Genomic DNA, 16,199 nt, shown 5'->3' on the forward strand with positions numbered 1-16,199 from the left:
CTTGAGGAGGCAATGTTGGTTGTCTTTGTCAGGACAACCCCCTGTGTTCTGGAAAGGTGACAGCCTTCTATCTCAGGAGTAAACTTCAATTAGTCAGTCATGATAATTCCATTCTCTTTTCCAGCAACATGTTTAAAATGAGTATGCGATACAATTTTGGTGGACCGAGACATAAGAACAGGCTTTCTCAGATGGCCTATTTGCTTTACAAACTTCTTTCTGCCTCTGGATGGTGTCCTCTGCATAGGTTGCTGGCTCTGCGGCAGCATCCTGTATCCTGAAGTGGTCCAGCCTAATAGACCAATGCACTGAATACAGCGAGAAAGAGGGGCAAACACTGGGGTCCTTCACGATACCATCGAGCCGCTCACTTCAACAGCCACCTCTAGATGTTCTGTTATATGAAATAATAAATTCTTTAATGGAAAGCCTCTTTTGTGGCTTCTAGTACTTTGTAAATAAAATATCCTAAGGATTAAATCTTTCCAACAACTCCATAGTTCTTTTATTTTTAGAACTCCCCTCTCTATGCCTCAACTACATCTTTCCTTTTACATGACCATCTTCCCTACCAGTTCATACCTAGCCCATACTTTTTATAAATTTTTTCTCCAGAAAATGTTGCTTTTATTGTTTCATTATGGCATCAATTTCTATTTTAATTTAGTGTATAGGTATAAAATGCCACCTTTGAAGGCTTATCATAAGCTACTTGCCGTATGTTACGCTTCCTGCTCCTTTTCTTCACTCGGCCACCCACATCGCCATTCAAGTCCGGATCAACTGTTGCCTGGACCGTTACCAAAACCTCCAAGAGCAAGTCTTCTTCTCACCTTCTGGACTCCGGCTCTTCCCAAATGGAATAGGTGATCCTGTTGCTCCCGTGCTCGAAACTCTTCAAAGGCTTTCTCTGAATACACTACTACGCATTCAGTGTAGTGTTGATTTGTATACTCTAAAAACTTTCAAAACCAGTCACTAGCATTTAAAACTTGGGAGGTTTTTAAATAAAAACCCAGATTTTCAGCTTATCTTGAAAAATCAGATCAGGCCCACAGTTCCACATGGCGCCAACTGAGAGGACCTGAGACATGGCTGATCCCTTCACATGGAGCACGTGCTCTCCAGTCTGACACGGTCCCTGCCCCTCCCGATTCTGTCCCTAACACTCAAGTACAGTACCAGCTGGCATTCTACTGAAGGCTTACACTGTTGTTTTACTGAGGGTAGTGTTATAAAGAAAGACAAATATTTCTTGGATGGTGCTATCAAAATGGGTATAGAAAAGATTAACCAAGAACGCTGACCTTTATTTTATTAATTTATGCTACCTGCTTGGTCTCTGTGGGCATTTGAGTTTGTTACTCCTGACCTACAAGACTCCACTCCATGAGGCCATCTATCCAGGCAAGGCTTGCCGTGATCTCCCACCTCCTAACTACTAGGCTTTCTCTCTCTCCTCCTCTGTCACACTTCTCTACTCCTTTGCAACCTTGGTTCCCAGCATAGCAAAAACTTCACAGTCCCCGGAATGCACTCTAAGCTAAATAATGTCTCTGTGCTTCTGTTTATGCTCTTTATCCTCTCTCTGAAAAGGTTTCTTCCTCCTTGTGTGCCTATGGAACACCTGCTCAAGACTCAGCTCACAAATGGACTTGTTTACAAAACAGAAATAGTCACAGACATAGAAAACAAACTTATGGTTAGCAGAGGAGATAGTGTGTGTGTGGCGGGGATAAATCAGGAGTTTGGGATTGACATATACACACTACTATATATAAAATAGGTAAACAAGGATCTACGGTAGAGCACAGGGAACTCTACTCCACATCTTGTAATAACCTATAATGGAGAAGAATCTGAAAAAGAATGTATACATACACACACACACACACACACAAATATGTATAACTGAATCGCTTTGCTGTGCACTTGAAACTAACACAACATTGTAAATTAACTATACTTCAATAGAAAAAAGAAAATTATTCTCCCCCCACGCCATACACAAAGCCTCAGCTCAAATATCACCTTCTTTGTGGATCTTTTCCTGTTCTCGTCTCCCACCTCCCCAGGATTCAGCCTTTCTTTCTTTGTGGCATGCCACATCATTCTACTGTAGCACTGAAACACCTGATTGCACTTATCTGTTTCATCTTTGTCATCCCTACGCTTTTGTAAATACCTTGCCCACTTGAGTACTCATTCCCTTCTGCCTTTCATAGTGCCATGGAAATATTTCCAGGCACCATGCATTGAAGGTATTACGATCTCTCTAACTGACTTGTATTTTGCTGACTCTTGGGGTTAAGCGATACGCTGTACTCCCTCTGTGAGACATCCTGACGCCCACCACGTGAGGAATGCCAGCGGTTAACAGGCCCACTTGCTACTGCTCTCACCAGGTGAGCTCTGGGACCCAGAGTCAACGAAAGCTATGCTAATTCTGCTTGTCAGTGTAAACAGGTAGTTGAATTAAACACCATATAAAATTATAAGAGGGGGGAGACTGCTTTAGAAAGACATAGACATACACACACTCATGAAATTAGGTGAAAGTGAGACAACTGTAAAAGAATGAGAAAAGCATAAACATCTAGGATTATACTCCGAGACTGCTTTCTGAGTATCTTTAATTTCTCAATCTACTTAAAGAAACCAAAGCTGGTGTGATTTAGGAAGAAAAATGTTGTAGAACTATAATCAATGGACCAATTATAGAAAGAAAAGGCCTTGGTCTCACGTTAAAAGAGATGGAAAATAAAATTATCTTTATGGAACTTAAAATGAGGTGTTTAAGATATATATCATTTTATATGATTCCATACTTGAGCAAGAGCTTTGACTACCTGAGCAACTTCTGAGGCTGACCTGTGCCAGATAAGAGGGCTTTTGTGTTACCTGTGTATCCTCCCTGACTAGACGTAAGCTCCGTCACGAGCTCTATTTGAGATAGGAGCTATCAAATTTTGACAAGCTCCTTTGAATCATTATCAACATTTCTTTAGAACCTATCATGAACTACAGACTCATGTCCCTATTATATATGTTTTAGAGTACTTATGATTCATATTTATTCAATGACTACTATATGCCACACTTTAAGTACTTTATATATCAAGAGTGGATATAAAGAATACAAGGCACCCAATCCAGAATGAATTCAATGTACTGTGATTCTCCTACCTAGTGTTCTTTAATTTTCTGGACTAAATATATGTAGAATCTATCTATCTATCTATCTATCTATCTATCTATCTATCTATCTATCTACCTATGTATCTATCAATAGACACTTGTATTTTCATTTTTTATGTGTTGACAGGATAAAGAATGGCTAGGAAGGAAATTGAATGGCGTTGAGAAGTGTAGATAGAATGTGAATTTTGAGAACCAAAATTTATTTCAGTCTACTTAATGCTTTTGCAAGGATGTTGAAATGCTTGTAATAACTGTTGGGTTTGGAAACAGTTGAACTCTCTACCTCATGTATTTCCCATTATAGATATTACCAAGAATTAATTTTTTCTCTTGGTGTATGTAAAAATCTTAAATACTGCCATTCAAAGTATAAGAGGGATATAAGAAATACTCAGTAAGTGATGGGGCAGACAGACAACAGAAAAATATACCTCTACTCAGTCCATTAAAATAATTCTTTAAAAATTGTTAAACTTTCAAGATAAATGATGATCTAATTTCAAGCATTGTCCCAGATATCTGTTTCTCTTCCTAGAGGTTCTTCTCTAAATAGCATTTTACTTTTAAAATGGGAAGCTTGTTGGGTAATTCTTCAACACAGCATCAGGAAACCATTGTCTTCTCCAACCATTCATCTTATTATCACCCTGATGCCATATTTCTGGTTGTTGCTCCCGAATGTCATAGGAAGCACCTGTCATAAAACCAGTTGCTGAAAAGAACAGGAAGAAAATGCCTAAAATGTCGGCCTAAGTACTGTAGTCAATTCTCACTGCAATTTTTTGCAATCATCACATAAGTACCCTTGATGTATAAGCGTTATGGACTTCTGCTCAGTGAAAACTGTGCCTGAAGCTTCAAAACTCTGCCTTAAAGAAACATCAATCTTACTGTCCCCCAGATCCCTAAGGCCCATTGCTCCTCTTAAGTAGAAGTAAAATCTTTGTTATTTTTAGAGAGAAGACATTTTTCTCCAAACTTCTATTCATATAGGTGTGTTTGCTGACATTGCTGTTGAGCCTGAATGTCAGCTTTCTTTCCATATGTAGTAGCTTAGAGTGCTTGCCAGAATTAAATGTGTTAGAGAAAATTAACCTGGTTTACTTTCATCAGAACGATTTGAATCCCACGCTGAAAACATTTTCATATCTTGCCAAGCCCACTTTTCCTAAAAATATTATTTATGGGAAATGCCAGCATTCAGTTCTTTCTTTACATTTTGCTAACACCATGTAAACTTTATTTACAAAATCTATGTTACTGAGTTAGCATTCATTAAGTCACAGAGGGAATTCCCTGGTGGTGCAGTGGTTAGGACTCTGCACGTCCACTGCAGGGGGCATGGGTTCCATCCCTGCTGGGGGAACTAAGATCCCACAAGCTGTGTGGCCCAAAAAAAAAAAAAAAAGTCACAGAGAAGAGGTGTCTCTACTTACCTATTGGAATGACTGTTTTTCACCTAAGATTTGTACATTTCTCAGGGGAATGCCAATTTGAAGATTGCTGTAACGTGAATCACTCACATATAATGGGGAAAACACCTCTCAGGTTCAGGTTTTGATAAGCGTGCTTCCACTACATTTCTTCTTCTTCTGGGCTTTGCAGGTGTTGCGCCTTCTGCCTGGAATCATGGCCCTGCCCTTCCCCTTTCCTGCTTAACTCCCATAGTGAATGGCTCAGTTCTGACGTCCTCTCCTTTAGAAAGCCCTTTCAGACCATCCTCCCTAGACTCCTCAACAAACCCGTGCGCATGTTCCTCCTGTGTTCTCCCATCGCACTCTAGACAGCCCTGCTGGAAAGGACAATCACAGTATTTCAACTCTGGGTTTATGTCTGTCTTCCAGATCAGAGTATAAATTCCTTGAGGGATTTTATAAGAAACAGTTCATATTTATTTATTTTTACCCCTTGCACATAATACGGTATCTGATACAGAGAAGAGCTATCATAAAATTATTTTTATTTTCCTTTTTTATAAATAAAATAAGTGATAACTCATGAATAAATGAATAAACAGTCCACGGTCCAAGATGAAAAATACAGAAGGCAAAACAGACCAACTGTGGAGTTTCATCTTTTTTTTTATGAGAATAATTGCAGTTCAAGAGTCATTCGGTTATTCATAGGAATATTAGGGAACGTGTGAAAAAATGAATGAGCGTGGACCGTGGGAAAGTAGTTTCAAAGCATTCTGATGATCAAACGCACAAACCTTTGGGCCTAGCACTGTGAATCCAGGAATTTACCCTAAGAAAATCAGACGGGCATAGAAAGTTATATAAATAAGGCTATTCAATGTAGCACTGTTTATGATGGTGAGAAACTGGGGGTAGAGGACTTAAATGGTAATTGATAGAGGATTGGCTAATGAATTCTACATCTGTGTACTAGAACATTATGTAGTCATTCGAACAGATTAAAATAGCCCTTCAAACTTAATATGTCCAGAACCTAAGTCCTGGCCTTCATCCCACACCTCGCCTGCTTTTCTCTCAGTCGTTAATGGCACCATCATCCTTTTAGGTGCTCAAGACTCAAATCTATGAGCCACCCTTGAACTCCTCCTTTCTCTCACCACTGCCTTTCCCTCAACTTTCCACACCCTGCACCCTACATGTGAACCATCATCAAGACGTGTTGGCTCTACTTACAAAACATATCCTTTATGTGTCACATTTCTCCACCACAACTGTAACAACCCTAGTCCCAGCTCAGCAGCTATTAATCTTTTAAAGTAAAAACAGATCAAACCAGTTCCTGTTTTTAGGATCTATCCTACAGAGAGAAAAGCAGCAGTATATAAAGGTGCTCACTGCAGCTCTGTATGTACGAACACAGAGCTGGACTTAATGTGGATAGTTCATCAACAGAATAATAGTTTGATAGAGTATTTTACATTTTGTAAAGAACATGTTAGATCAATGGCGTTTGACCTGGAAGTTTAGCTGTGATGTACTATTAAGATTTTTCTTTTAGGCTGCAGAGGACTATGTCTCTTGTGATTCCAAAGTTGTGAAGTAAAGAACAAAAGCCTTTCAAAAGCAAAGCAAGCAAAAAATAATTGTTAAAAACATCATATATTTCCAATCATGATGCTATGAAACTAGAAATCAACTAGGAAACAAACTGCAAAAAAAAAATCATGTAACATCATATAATTTCCTCACTTGAAATTCTCTAACGGTAACCCATCACACTGAAATAAAATCTGAGATCCCCACCCTAGCCTTCATGATCAGATCCTGCCTTCTTATCACAGCCCATCTCAAATCTATCTTCCACTTGCTCACAAATTGAATGGACTTTGCGGTTGTCTGTTTTCTGTTCCCCGAACTTTCCAGTGTTATTCCCACCTTAGTCATTGTACTGACTGCCCCTCGTCCCTATAACGCTCTTCTTCTAGATGGTCACATAGTCTCGGGTTAAATGAAACCCCCTCAATGCGCTCACCCCTGAACGCCTGAAGTAGGTACCCGTCATCCCTTTGTATTATCATCTCACTCCATGATATTTTCTTGTCTTCTCTCACTGAACAGAAGCTCCTTGAGGGCAGAATCCACGCCTGCTTTGTTTGCAACTAATAGTAGGCACTACTTGCTATCATTGAATGCGCTATATGGACTCACAGGGAGAAATGATACATTGTTAGGTAAAAATAAAACGGGTTGCAGAAAACTATTATATTATTGGGGAGGAGGGAGGGAATAATATTATTTGTATATCACAGAAATAAGACTCAAAGTATTTACAATATATAGCTAAACAAGAATTAACTCTAAGGGACAGGTTTCAGTGGACTTTAACTCTCCACTTTAAATATTTTATTATTGCTTGAGGTTATTTTTTAATAAGCATGAATTACATTTATAATCTGAAGAAGCAATTAATAAATTTCATTCATTTTCCAGAGAAAAAGAGAGGTTGACTTGCTCCTTCACCAGCCGCTATGTATCTTCCTCTTCCCTTGCTCTCATGTAAATGCTAATCATTCAAGCATTATATCTTGACTTCTCATGGAAATTACAGAAATTACTCAATTTTGACTGGCCAGGTATCAGTAGGTCATTACTGCCAACGAAAACAAAATAATTCCTGTAAGAAAATAATTGTTACAGGAAGCTTCAAAGCTTCATGCTGAGAAAGAGGAAGGAAGGAAGGGAGGAAGGGAGGAAGGGAGGAAGGGAGGAAGGGAGGAAGGGAGGAAGGGAGGAAGGGAGGAAGGGAGGAAGGGAGGAAGGGAGGAAGGGAGGAAGGGAGGAAGGGAGGAAGGAAGGAAGGAAGGAAGGATTGGGAATTGGCCACAGCTTGCCAGATCCAGAGATGAAGCAGAATGAAAAAATTTTCAACCAACTCCAAATAAGGTAACAACAATCCTTAAGATCCTAACTACCATTTTCCTTTGAGTTATAAAGGCAACCATCTAAGCAGCATAAAAAGGCTTGTAATTTATCCAAAGAGGTAAAGTTATAAATAAACTAGACTGAATTTCAACAGAGATAAGTAATGAAAGGATAAAGAATAAATGATATGCAAATAAGAGAGAATGAGAACATTCACAGCTATGCCGGTTGAAAGCAAGAGAAACTACAAAGAAAATTATGCTGCCTAACAAGTGAGAAACTGAAAATAATAAAATGGCTGACTCACTGACCTAATCTTTCCTATCTTAAAAAGGATGCTGAAGAAAACAGATGTGGAAAATTACACAGTAATAAAATCCTTGAAGAAAACCCAGTGGTGGTTATTTAATATATGACTTTAAATATATACAAACAGATGGGCCAAAAATTGGAATATACTGGCAATTGAGAATACCATATTTAAAAATCAGCTTCACTCAGAAAGATTCTAATATAGCAGTAACATGAAAAGTAATATTTGTAATGATTTCAAAAAATTACTAAAAAATATATCAGTAGAACAATAGATTAATGCTATAGAAAAATCAGGAAAGACAAAAGAATAATTATTAAACTTGGATGGCTGAGGACAGAACAGTAAGTATAATCTTAACTTTGCTAATTACTTGGTTTGATATTCTACTCATTCTACTTTTAAGATTTATCAAATTGTTCTGGAATAAAAAGCGGCAAAAAAAAAAAAATTCCTAAAATAGAAATTGTAATGGATCTAGCTGGTACGAAGTCATGTATACCTGAGGAGGAGGAAACAGTTCAGGGCTGACTGATTTTGTCTTATTTAATCAATGACTAAATAATAATTATGATGGCTAACATTTTTAAGCATTTATTATTGGCTGATGTTTGCTTTATATATAAATATATTCTTTTAACCTTTACAACATGATGCTAAGACGGTTATTGTGTCCATTTTATAGATGAAAAAACTAAAGCACAGAGAATTTAAGTACAATGCTCTCAGCCTCAAAGCTAATAAGGGCTGAGCAAGGATTTGAACCCAAGGCAGTCTGGCTCCAGGATCTACTCTAAGACTGCCTTCCCTAATAAATAAAAGGAAATCAATAACTTGCTAATAGAATTTAATATTAAATTTGGTGTATTACAAATACCAGCAAAGAAACTGCATTTATCTGAGTCAGAAATGTGGATACAAGAATTTGAGACGGCCACATAACTTAAAAGGGGTATAAGGAATTCAGAGGATGGTCAGAAATAAATTTCAATAGAACCATGAATAAAAAAGGAGCCAATATTCACTATTTTAATGTGACTTATTCTCAGCATTTTTGTTTACCAGGAGTGCTTCACCTATGAGTACACAGTAACTTTATCTATTCAGTGAGATCAGACATTTCAATATAATCTAAAACCCAAGGTAATGGGAAAGGGGCATTTCTTGAAATCTTCACTGTGTTTGCAACAAATCATCCAACAGCCCAGGCTGTTGACCTGATTTGTCTCACCTGCTCAGAGGAAATGGGGTCAATTATAATGTACGAATTCTTAGCCAAAGTCAGGAAAAAGAACAGATAAGTGAAGAAATCTGTACTCTGGGCAGTGGAGTGGTAAGAATTAACATTAGGGTACCCCAAGAAATTAAGAAATCTAGCTAAGGACATAATAAAAGGAAAATCAAGTCAGGTGGTGGTGCTGTGGAAGTGAAGGTAGAATTTGAGAGAGAGGGAAACCAGTTCTACTAAACTATACTAAGGCGGCAGGCGGCCCGTTGCTAGTGGTATGGCGAGACAACCCTAGTGTGTTGGAGGGTATGATTTCAGTCGCTCTGTCAAGGTGGAAACTAGAAGGTGTGGGGCAGAGGGGGTGTCACAGACCAGAGAAGTACAAAGGTAGGTACAGTAAGGCTTAGGAAATGCATTTTTTAAAGGCGCCAAAAAGGTGGATTTACCATGAAGCTAAGCTAATGAAATATATATATATTTATAGTTTGTTTTTGTTTCATTTTATGCAGGCCTCTGATTTTTTTTTTTCTTAAACATTGGGTTGGCCAAGAAGTTTGTTTGGGTTTTGCTGTAACATCTTATGAAAAACCTGAATAAACTTTTTGGCCAACCCAATAGAAGTCTCCGAAACTATACACGCCGTAGACCCCATGCCCTGGAGCCTTAATGAATGAAACAGATTCTCCTCACAGTGTAATAAGTCTAGTTCTCAAAGTTACTTTGCAGTTGAGGACGAATGGGAACAAGGGAAGAGGAGGCTGACAGGAAAGCAACGAGTCCGTGGTCCTCATATTCCATAATCGCTTAAAGGTAATTGTGGTTTTTCTGATTTTCTCACTAGTTTAGTTAGATGCTCGGCAGATGCCTGTATATAACAACATGACTGGACCAGTCGGTGAGGTCTTGCTGGTTGAAGAATGAAGGTAAGCCGTGCTGGACAATGATGGGATAAATTAAGGTTTAAAGACCAGTGAAAATGGATCTGAACAGAGCTTAGGGTTGCTTCCAATACCATGGAATTAGCAAAGGAGCAGGGCAGAGGACATTCAGGAGATAAAGGTAAAGTAAGTGGACGAAATAACCTGTAGCCTCCTTCTTTCCACGTGGAGTAAGGAATCTGTAAGGCCAGAGGAGCTCAGCCTGCAGGCCCATTGCTTTTTACAGCATTAGGCTGCGTGATAGGGCACATGTTAGCATTCCAGAATCCACCTCCTGCTCTATCTATAACGGACTATAGTGAGACCTCAGTTACTACCATTCTATAACAATCAATCTTCACTTCTGTTTTTTCCTTCATTATCTGACCCCTAGCAGGTCTGGTCATGGTCCACTACTGAAATATAGGTATATTTTCATGACTCGCAAGAAAGAGGTTCTCTATGCTATTTCTGAAAAGACATTCTATTATCCTTTATACAGCAACAACAAGCTGATGAAGGGTTACTGACATACTAAAATGTAACTATATCCAAATTACAAATATATTTTTGATAGATTTGAGGCATACTTTGTTTTCATTTACCATGTCATATTATATTTCTTACTATATTTTTTACTCCAAAGACTCAGGGTATTTTGTTTGATCAACATGAATGAATTTTATTGTGCAACTACTATGTAGCAGGCACTAGAAAACGTGGGGCTTCAAAAATGAGTTCTTTATGGAATTTACTTAAAATTTTCAATAATAAAATTCTTTTACTAATTTAAGATTTAGATAAGACTTTGGCCACACTTTCTTCCTCTCATACATCACTGCCTTTTTGGTCGCATTATGTCAAAGTAAGAAAATAAGTGCCCAGATTTACCAAAGTGGATTAGATACCACCAAGTAACACAACCCAAACTTCCTAAGAAAAACTAGCTAACATGAACCTAAGAGAATCTTGCACAGAGCCAGCAGTTATTATTACAAAGAACGCATCCAAAAAGGATTGGAAAATCAGAGACAGATAATAACAAGTCTGCCAAACCAAAGGCAAATATTGTTAGAGGGAAGATTTGCATTGCTGATTTAACCAAACACACACTTGTAGCTCTAAGGATTCATGGAACCTAATTAACCTGCTTATCAAGAAGGCTGCTTTCCCAATGCAATTTAAAGCACTTCATCAGGAGTTACTTTTTTTTTTTTTTAAATTAAGCAGAATTCAAGTCAGGTATATTCCTAAATTGCTAGCAGTTGCCAAGTAAAAACACAGTTAGGAGCACAGCAGGATGTTAACTATTGAACTGCCTCAAAGGTTCTGATTTCCATCATCAGTGAGGTTCAGCCCAACACCACAGGTAAGAGCTGCCTTTAGAGAGGAAATCTACACATGGCGTACGGCAGTGCTGCCAGACTTTTCCACCAAAGCTCTCCTAACTAAGGGGTGGGAAGTCCTAGCCCTGACGATCTACAAACATTCTGAGGTCTCAAGGTTTATCTTTAAAATCTCCACAATTCATGTGATTTCATTGCGATGTAATGTATTTCCAAGTTTATTTTAATATAACCAACACTTACTGAATACTACTTGCTAAGAATTTTACATAAATTACCTTACTTCTCACAATAATAGGCCCTATTTCTATCACTATTTTGTAGTGAGGAAACTTCACCACAGAAAAATAAAGCAATATATATATATTTTTTTGCGGTGCACGGGCCTCTCACTGTTGTGGCCTCTCCCGTTGCGGAGCACAGGCTCCGGACGCGCAGGCTCAGCAGCCATGGCTCACGGGCCCAGCCGCTCCGTGGCATGTGGGATCTTCCCGGACTGGGGCACGAACCCCCGTTCCCTGCATCGGCAGGCGGACTCTCAACCACTGCGCCACCAGGGAAGCCCTAAGCAATGTTCTTAAGCTTATGAAATGGAGATGGGATTTAAGCCACACAAGTTTCTATTTGTTCTTCTCCAGTATATTACACTACACTGTTTTAAATCACTTTTCAGTTAAATGAGTTAACTCTTCCTCCTCTAGTTGCTTAAGTCAGAGGTCAGCAAACCTTTTCTGTAAAGGGCCACGTAATACATTTGATAGGCTTTGTGGACCATATATGGTCTTTGCTGGCTACTACAACTCAGTTCTGCCACTGTAGTGTCACAGCAGCCATACGCGATCCTTAAACGAACGATGTGGCTGTATTCCAGTAAAATTATATTTACTGAAACGGGTGGCAGGCAGGTTTGGGCGATAGCTTGTAAACTCTTAAAATAAGTAAAATTCCTGTTCCAGACTGAATGCATATTTATCTTGTGGTTTTGTATAATTGCCTGTACTAGTTTGAGAACAGGTTGTAAGAAAACTGATTTAAAAAAAAAAAAGAAGCCAATGCCAAAAGGTAAGGGAAAGAGATTTGACGTTTCTATCTAACCTTTACCAACTAATTGAATGATGATGACAGGGAACCTATATGTTCCTCCCCCTATTCCCTCAGCCATGGGTCCTCTGCTTCCACTGGGCCCAGGGACATTTCCTCAGCCTCTGGCATCCTGGACAGGCCACAGCTGGTCTTCCCATCACCTGTGACTCTCATCATGTAGGTGGTTGCCCCTTATCTTTCCACCTAATTGGAATCTACCCCTGGAGTCCAGTGAATTTACTAATTATCCCTTCTACATCTTTTATGTCATATCTCTATGTCTTTGCTCATGTTAGGAAAATTGTCCCTCTCTCTCTGTTCACTGATTCCAATAACTAATTCAAAAAATACTTTACTACATTCCTAGTTCAAAATTCCTAGTCCTTTGATTCACCTCTAAAATATCATTTTTTGAACATGCCAACTATACTTGTGTATTCTGTTTCAACTGTCGACTCACGTATTTCAAACACTACAACACTAATACCATAAAAGAATTAAGAGAATCCCTTAAGAGCTCATTGTCACTGGATAAAACTGGTAACTGGCAAAAGTAGTTAAGATTGATTTTAGAGATTTAGCTTTGTTTTTATGCTCTGAATGATGAGAGTAAAGGGTAACCTTCTCTTTCACACAGAACTGGAAGGTAAAGGTTATTCCATCGTTCGACACTAATGACAGTTTGGGGTATCAAAATAAAGAAGCTGAGGTAGAAAAATGTCATGGGGAGACTGAAATGTCTAAGCGTAATAAAATAATGTACAGAAAATAAAGTGAAATAGGAATGACATTACAAATTCCTGTTAAGAAAGAATGTCATTGATTGGCAAGTGTTTCTTAAATAATTCCGTGAAAAAGAATAAGATATTCAAATTATTCATGTTTCTTTCATGTTACCAAGATCTTCACTGAGACCACTGTCAGGATATGTATGCTCAGGTCAGTCTGTTGCTTTCTCATTAGCTTTTCATTGCTGTTCTTTCACTCCTCTTTGGGTTTCGTCACCGTGCTCACACTGTCTCACTCTTCTCTCTGTTGGTGGCAATAGTGTCCTCTCTATGATTTCCTCACTTCTATTTTAAAGAAAGTTGAAAAGGTCCCCTTATTCATTTTTTTTTGTCTTTACCTTGTTGCTGTTTGTGCCTTATTTCTCTCAAGTTGGCTAATAATAATATACAGTTGACCCTTGAACGACACTAGCTTGAACCGCGAGGGTCCTCTCATACTCAGAACTATAAATACTATAGCTCTACACCATCCAGGGTTGGTTGAATCCCCAGATGCAGAACCAGGGATATGGAGGAACCAGGGATAAGGAGGGTCAACTATAAGTTACATGTGGGTCTGCACCTCTAACCCCAGTGGTGTTCAGGGTCAACTGCATTCCAATTTTTAAAAATTGATTTACCAAAAGAGATTCTGAAAATGCTGTTTGAAGAATCTGTCTCTCTTACGAGAGAATGTTATAGACAATATGTAACTTCATTTTTAAGCAAGTATTCAGAGTGGTTTCATTGCTCAAAGTGAGAGTTCAGAGTAAAGAAATACAGTCACCAATGAGGAGTTAATGTCTTTTAAAGAAAATAAATCATGCAAAGGATATTCAATAGTTACATCAGTGTGGCAAATGATGCATATTCCACGCACTTCCAGGAAATGCACAATGCACACTCACGCATTAGAGCCTCTGAGAAGGCCTGCGTAAAGAAATGTGTTATATTTGAACAGTACCCCCAAACTTGTCTGACCCCTGAAACTTTTACCCCCAATACCTGTTACCATCTCTTAGAACTATTTCATGGAAAGCTGCCAGAGAAACTTTTGGAGAACTAATTAATAGTTTATTAAATTTAAGAGGCAATTTAAAATTTAGCTACATCCTGATGTATTTCTTCATATTCCTTCTGGAAATTCCTAATACAGTTGAATATATCCATCTAATACTAAGGTTGAATACAATTCCTAATTCCTGATTGAATATATCAGCATTGATAGATGCTACAGTGAAAAATAAGAAGTTATTGGACAGTAATGAAAGCAAGCTTGGAACTATTTATCAATGATCACAATAAATTCACAATGATCAGGGTGGAGCCTAGCCCTGCTTTTGCCGTTAACTAACAGTGTGACTCTGGAATAGAGATTTAAAGTCTGGGAGCTTTGATTCACTTACATGTAAAGTGGGGCTAGACCTGCTCCATCTACCCAACTGGTACATTCGGAGAACGAAGGGCTCAAGATCAAGACCGAGAAGAATTTCTCATAAACAATGAAGTTTTATAAAAGCAGAGAAAGTTATAAAAGTATAAAAGAGGAATATATCTCAAATAGAGACTCAGTTTCCTTACAGATCCACACTAAATGCCATTATGATTTCTGCCTTTCTTGAACTCTGAGTAGAATACTGTCTTATAATCGCTAAAGATCTCATTTTACATAGTCAGAAAACTAATTTTTGTTTAGCCACTAATCATAATAATGTATCACCAATTTTTTTTTTTCAGAAAACGAGGCAAAAATAAGAAATTCAGAAAACTTTGTTTAAAAGAAGAAAAGATTTATTGCAAAGTGGTTTGTGAGTAGTGCGTACCACCTTACTCAAGGCTCTATTACAAACCCATCTGTGGCAACTCTTCATTCCCAGTGAATAAAGACAGTAGGGGTCTATATTCTCTGAGTCCTTCATTAAACTATTGATCCCTTTAGCATTATCCATAATGTTCCAGCAGCTCAGCACGTCAACTGGTGAAGTGCTGGTCTCTCACTCCTTTCAATAACTTGTGCACTTTATGGAGAGGAAGTCATAATGATTTATTTACCTGACACTTTCCAGTCCGGATGTCGTACAGGGCCACTGAACCATGGCGAGCTCCAACTGCTATTCTGTGATTCCGCTCATAATAGCTGACCATGTAGAACCTGGATTGAACATTTGAACAACAAAAAAACAGAAAAAACAGGTGAGATGACCTGCACATCAAAGTGGATAGCAACACACTTCAAAGATTAAAGTCAGCTCTGATATATATTTTTAAATAACTATATGTATATCTGTAATTAATATATTGAGATTTTTCAAAAATGTTTCATTGTAATAATTCTTAAAATCAACTGAAAGAAAAATGATGCAGAATACCGCTTAGAACTGTTAATGATTATTTTCAATAGAAAACAACTTCTTAACTACAAACACCATTGAATTTTGAAACAAGAGATAAGGGTCACATACAAAAAAGATGAAACATGAAAACTCAGTTTTGCTACAGTGACTATTCTGCAAATATTTCTATTTGAACAGAAATAAAAAAGATGAAAAGTGTTATATATTCAATCTAATTATGCTCTCAGGGTTTATTACAGTATTAAGGAATGCAAAATACTTTCCAGCAGGACAGTCATAAAAAAGCTGCATAAATATGAAGCTTAAACGTTCATATCAATAATTTAGAATGAAATTAGAAAGTTATCCACCAAAAAGTTATCTGGCAAATTCTCTAGAATTTCCACATTTATCAGTTTATCGAAATGATAACTGTGACTATTGGTAGTATAAATAAGCATATCTGGTGATTTGGCATTGCATGAAAATAGGATTTAGGGAGGAGGCCTTGAAAGTCGTAAAAGGTTGATTTATTTTTATTTGTTTACTTTTCTAGATTAATCTTCATGATGATCAAGTATTCGAATTCCTGATCTATGCTTTGTTATGATTTAATGGCCATATGGCTAGAGCCTGGGAAGGTAAGAATAAAAATTATTAGAAGTGTAAAT

At 37.9% G+C, this 16,199-nt stretch overlaps 1 protein-coding gene across 6 annotated transcripts in view; it reads right to left on the bottom strand.

Annotated features, from left to right (window-relative positions):
* Positions 1–16,199, bottom strand: part of WDR7 (WD repeat domain 7) — a 383,698-nt gene that overhangs the window by 58,971 nt on the left and 308,528 nt on the right. For 5 of the 6 annotated variants that reach the window (XM_082853270.1, XM_082853266.1, XM_082853267.1 and 2 more), the window contains one exon: positions 15,248–15,347. In XM_082853270.1, the coding sequence (XP_082709396.1) occupies positions 15,248–15,347 (100 nt within the window). Of the gene's footprint in view, positions 1–6,999; positions 7,270–15,247; positions 15,348–16,199 lie in introns of those variants that run through there. The other variant, XM_082853271.1, reaches the window with a different exon arrangement.

This window comes from Leucopleurus acutus (genome assembly GCF_964270905.1).
Source record: "Leucopleurus acutus genome assembly, chromosome: 13".
Lineage (NCBI taxonomy): Eukaryota > Metazoa > Chordata > Mammalia > Artiodactyla > Delphinidae > Leucopleurus > Leucopleurus acutus.